The sequence below is a fragment of the Amphiura filiformis genome, chromosome 6 (assembly GCF_039555335.1).
Source record: "Amphiura filiformis chromosome 6, Afil_fr2py, whole genome shotgun sequence".
Taxonomy (NCBI): domain Eukaryota; kingdom Metazoa; phylum Echinodermata; class Ophiuroidea; order Amphilepidida; family Amphiuridae; genus Amphiura; species Amphiura filiformis.
The window spans coordinates 14,158,610-14,164,609 of NC_092633.1; the positions used below are offsets into that span (position 1 = coordinate 14,158,610).

Sequence of the window (6,000 nt, forward strand, 5' to 3'; positions counted from 1 at the left end):
ACAAAACATGCGTTAACATTCACAATTGAACTAAATTAAACAGTCATAGATATAATAATGAATCTCATTCATGGCTTTTAGCGAGTTGATTGGTGCGACACAACAACATGTCCATTTGTCATATTTGTAACACGTAACAGGTCCCCACAAAAAGAATAGTTAGCACTATCTAGGCAGACATTTTGCTACCTAGGAAATGGTTCTGCGGGTGTGTTTTCATCAGAAGAATGGACTATTGTTTTGTTTTTGTCTGTGTATTCCGGGCCTGATGTCAGAAAAGAGAAAAGTGCCCCGACAAAAAAATTTGGAATGCAAAGAAAAAGAAAAGGAGCCCGTTTAATTTCCACCAAAATTAACCCCGATCACAGGACAAAATAGTATAAATAAAAAATGTTTGCACGCTACGCGGTGCGGGTACACACTGTCCCACAATAAAGCACTTTGGAAGCTCGAAAACTTTACATCTGCAGGTTTTTATAAATACCGGGTCAAAATACTCAACTGGTATTTTTTTCGGCTTTGCCCCGAAAAAGAGAAAGCTGGCCACGCGCCTTTCTGTGACTCGAAGAAACAGCGCTTGAGAAGGTACTTAATAGGCAGTGTACTTTGTTCTGCAGCCTTCCATATTAAGGATGCATGATAGCATGTTCACTTGGAATGTTGGAATGTTGGAAGGGAACACGTATTGTGTTTCACCACAAAGAAGTTGATGTTTGTTGAGATGGTTATGTATCTGGTCGCATATGAGGCCCGGTCCCCGCACTCCGTGCATCCGCGGGTATTCATGCTTGTCGGTGAACGTTAAAAACACCCCCTTTTGCATCTCATTTCGCGAAGTTTTTAGGCGAAAAACACCCCTTTTTTAGCGATTTCGCGAATTATTTGCCCTTCGACAATACCCCTTTTTTCGCTAAAACGCGAACGATATTTCTAATATGCCCTTTTCTGGCAAAAACACGTAGGCTGCTCGATCAAAATACCCTTTTTTTTTTCAATTTCGCGAACTCGTGGTTTGAAAAACACCCCTTTTTTGTGTGTTTCGCGAATCGCGTTTCTTCATCTGAAAACACCCCTTATTTCGCGAAATTTTCGACGAGCATGAATACCCGCGGATGCACGGAGTGCGGGGACCGGGATATGAGGCTTCCACCGGGGCTTCCCATGACTTTCGACAACAGTTATTAAGTAAACAGTAAAGTAGATCGAATTCCTACATGAAATCCACGTTACGTTACGTATTTGAACGTTTACACTAGCTTTGGAAACTTAAATGACACCTACACGTATAGCGGTATTAAAGATCCAGATCTGCGCCCCTCTGATCAATACGAACCTACACTTTGAAGAGCATACACCACTCCATCGCGAGGAAAGGATGTTTTGGTTTATAAAATGGCGCCTACTATAAGATCGACAGTGGTGGCGAAAGCATTACAATTAACCATTTAGAGCGTGACGAGCATATTTTGTTCCGATTTTACTTAGTAGGACATTTCCAAGCCGAGCGCGCGAAAAATTCCAATTTCAGACTATTTTACCCCCAACTGAAGGTAAATATTGCTATATAAAATCGCGAAGCGCGCAAAATTATTATATTTTGGTCAAAAACATGGTGTTTTCGGGCTAAAAAGAAACATACACAGGGCAATTTTGGTGGCCCCAAATGTTGGGGGCCCTGGGCCTTTCCATGACTTTTGACAACAATTAAACATTATGTTGATCGAATTCCTAAACGACGGCCGTTACGTATTTCGACGTTTACACTACATTATAATTATGTACATTTAAAATACTTACTCGTATAGCTGTAACTTTTATCCAGGGTTGCACCCCTCTGATCAATACGATCGAGTCCCCAAGATCCCACATCGAGAGCATGCACCACTCCATCCTGTTCTACATATTTGACGCCCTTCAATCCTTGAAGCTGCAACATAAAAATCAATTATACAGCCTGTCTCAAAAAATGTGTGCAAGTGAAAAGCGCCCTCTGTGGCAATTAGAAAATGCCGCTGTGACATGATGCTTACATCAACGTCAAGGGTACAGTCTTAGCTCTCAAATACCATTTGTTCTGTTCAATTTGCTTTTTTTAATCTCGAGATATGTTTAGTTAACAACGAAAGGGTAAAATCACAATTGTGCCACTTTTACTAGGGAATAGGGCTGTAAATGTAAACCAATGATAGCTGATGTTGGTTATTAGACGCATCAACATCAGCGCGCGTGCATTATTTTGTCTAATTTTCATTAATTTGTCAAAATTCATGAACAGAAGTTCATTAACCTATAAGTATGCAATATTTGTTTGTCTTTTAACATGTCTTGAGTGACAAAGAGAACAGCATTTACCATAATAAATTCATTGACATGCACATGTATTTAATTTTACAACAGAATGTGAAATATGTATCTTTTAGTTTGTCGTAAGTGGAAAAGGAGGATCATTATACATGTATCATGATAAAACAGTAAAAACAGTAAAAACAATTTAATTGTGTATTGTTGTGTAGTAACTCTTGATAAACTTGATGCTATCATTGATTTACCTAGTAAAAGTGGCACAATTGTGATTTCACCCTTTCGTTGTTAAGTAAGCATATCTCGAGATTAAAACAAGCAAATTGAACAGAACAAATGGCATTTGAGAGCGAAGACTATGCCCTTGACGTTGATGTAAGCATTATGCCACAACGGTATTTTCTAATTGCTAAAGAGGGCGCTTTTCACTTGCACAATTTTTTTTGAGACAGGCTGTAGAATTCAGACGATACCAGCCTGGTACATAACCATGATAACACTCACCTACATCAAATATCAAGTTTCAGCTTCATACGCGCGTGTCAGGAGAGCACAACCTAGCGATGTTTGCAATCAAATATTGAGAATAAAGATGACACAAAAGATAATGGCTTGGGTTTTATAAAGTATACCCGGGAAAGTATATCACAAGGCTTGGTATTTAAAGTGGTGTCATTTCTGTCACACGCTGTACTCTTACACGATCTACTTATTTTTGAATAGAAACTTGTCAAATTTGTCAAGGGATATTATTCCGATAGTCTATTCAAAATGACTCATCAAAATGGCATGTCGAGGTCATTCACCGAGGTCATTCACCAAACTCAATTGAATTATGTTTCTTCCATGATTGAATGCAACATAATGGATGATGGATAGTGGTATAAACACTATTGTCGTCAGTCTCGCTTGGGTACATGGATTATCTTTATTATTATACAATGAATAGATTCTTTTGAATAGTTTATCTTTTTCGAGATGGATATAATAGAACCGTGTCAAAAGGAAATGGATAATCTTGTCTAATAATGACATCTTGTCAATTCAAAGTGATAATATATCTAATCAAAATGAACGGTATATCTTATCAAAACGAAGAGTTACGAGATTAAAAATAAATGAGTAGGGCTTCTATTAAAAAAGTAGAGTGCATGTGCATGATTTTTCTCGGGAGGGAAAAAACAATCAAAACTTGATGGGCGGACAAGATCTAGATCACTTTACCAGCTTACGAACAACACCTGTGGCATCCCGGTAATGCTTGATAAGCCGTTTTTCAAAACACCCATATTCTTGGGAGCGGAAATACACAAAATTTGTGTTTGACCTTTGACATTCTTTTGTCGCAGCGACAAGTCTTTCAAATCGTGCGAGTGTCGTTAACTATGGTGCAGTAGTCATGAAAGGATTCAAAAGATAACCTCTGCCACAATAATCCCAAGCTATTGTGACCCGGCACAAAAACCCAAATAAACGAGTATATAATCAGATTAAGTAATAACTGCAATTAATATATAAAGCACATACCAAGTTGACGTTTGCGTCAGGGAATCTACGTATGGCAAGACCAAAAGAATATTTCCATTTGATTTCCATTGTTGAAACGTCATTTGTTAAAGCCATCATTTGCAGAGATGATGCAAATTGGTCGACATCCACGTCATCCTGAAAATACAACAACGCAATGCGCATTGAGATGTTATAACCATGACACATTTTTGGGGAGCTTTTACTAGCTCCATCATTATTCGACCGATTATGACCATTATTATGTTTTGATGAATCCAAGTGTGTGAAAATATTGGATCCAACACATAATAATGATAAAATTGGATGCTTTACGCCCAATATTTATTGGTCTCGCTATGAGCCCGGGCTATGAGTTTTAAAACTTGGGCTCAACCGATCCAATTTTATATCAAACTTGGGCAAAAAACTCCACTACCCCAGCCATTACATTTGACATAACCCATTTAGGGTCAAACGTCACGCATGAGCAATTTTGGCTAATAATCTGATTTTTTACCAAAAATGCCTCAACTCCTACAGATTACATGGTACAGAAATGTTGAAAAGGAAGTCGCCAAATAGTTTTTTTTGGAAAACACTAAAAAATGGAATACACGAGTCATTTCTTGCCGCTTAATTCTCGTATTGAGCCAACAGATAGGATTTGAAACATGAGTATAAAGCAAACAATAACGTGTAAAAGTTGAATTATTGCGGGAAAATGAATGTTTATTGTGCCCGAAGTAGCCTAATAAATATGAAAACATGCCTGTCACGATAACTAAAATGGGGATATATACAACTTTGAGCAAACGCCGGTCGTATGCTTATCTGTAATGATCGACATCAACCAACGTCAGCTTGTATTAAATTTTCAGCGAAATTGAGCGGTGGAATACTTCAGTCGTAGGTTGAAAAGTTGCTTTCAAAGAGGCCTCGTGTCGTAATCGTGCGTGACCATTGGTGACCAGTGTCACTAGGAAAATTAACAGTCGGCTCTGTCCATATATCGATTAATAATCGCCAGAATCGACCAGTGATGTTTGTTTATTCGTGCAAAATACTGTCTTGTTTTAAGTAAATATAAAAAGTAATATCAGTAAAAAGTAATCGATATATCGGAACGCACCACATCGCAAAGCAATTGCGGCGTAGTATGAACGGACCTTTGGTTTGATTTACCCTCCCCCACTCCCCATCAAACAATGTTGGAACACTTTGGAAAACTGCTGAAGACATTGGCATTTCCCAACATTGCACGGGGGAAAAGGGTGTCACTTTTCAATTCTTGACACAAAAGTGTTCCAAGACTTATTTCCAAGATTGTCTCTGGTGAAAGCAAAATATTCCATCTAAATTTGATTTTCGTCTCATAATTCAAAAACGGAATGTCGCAGGGGGCTCATATTGCACACGATTTGGGAGTAGATGATATTCTTTTCAAACATAATAAAATTGATGATAAAGAAATTGGTTAATTTAGGGACTGGTCACTGAAAGCACCCCCTATGTTAACTAACTAATTAGTGCTCTAAACTGCATGATACTGAATCACATTTCATTTTGTCTGAGAACAAAGAAAAAGAGAAGGACGGACATTGGCAAAACTAAGAGGATGACAAAAATAATATGAAGGATATTGTAAGATAATAATATAAAAGAAACTAAGAAAAAGAAAACTAAATTTAATCAGGAGTTCGAACCCGTGTTTCATTGCGCCTGTGTCAGACGTCTTAACCGTTCGGCCACAGAGTAAATCCAAAAATTTATTTATTTATTATGAGTTGCTGAAGGCTGAAGATGCTTGTTATTATAAATAAACGCTCTACATACAATATACAGTCCAAAATATAACATTTTTACGGCATTTGTGTTATTGGCCAGGATAAATGACTTCGGGACAAAATTGAAAGATATACACGTCTTTGAAGTCAAGAATGACTATATACACTAAATAATTATTTTGTTACTTTTAAGACGTGTATATCCAGAGAAGATGTACATGTTCTCGTTCGATTTTGTCCCAAAGTAATTTATCAAGGCCAAAACTGAACTAAACAATGTCAGCCAACACCTGCTATATAATAAATACTCAATTAATGAAACAAATGCCGTAAAAAATGTAATATTTTGGACTGTATATCGTCTGTAGAGCGTATACTAATATTTAAATACTCTTGAATAGCATTA

The 6,000-nt window shown here is 37.4% G+C and overlaps 1 protein-coding gene across 1 annotated transcript in view; it reads right to left on the minus strand.

Moving 5' to 3' along the window:
- Positions 1-5,667, minus strand: part of LOC140154363 (aqualysin-1-like) — a 34,735-nt gene extending 29,068 nt beyond the window's left edge. Inside the window, exons 1-3 of the mRNA XM_072176929.1 lie at positions 5,644-5,667; positions 3,829-3,966; positions 1,798-1,927 (exon numbers count right to left, since the gene is read on the minus strand). Of these exons, the coding sequence (XP_072033030.1) occupies positions 1,798-1,927; positions 3,829-3,966; positions 5,644-5,667 (292 nt within the window). The remainder of the gene's footprint in view (positions 1-1,797; positions 1,928-3,828; positions 3,967-5,643) is intronic.
- Positions 5,668-6,000: the final 333 nt, after the last annotated feature.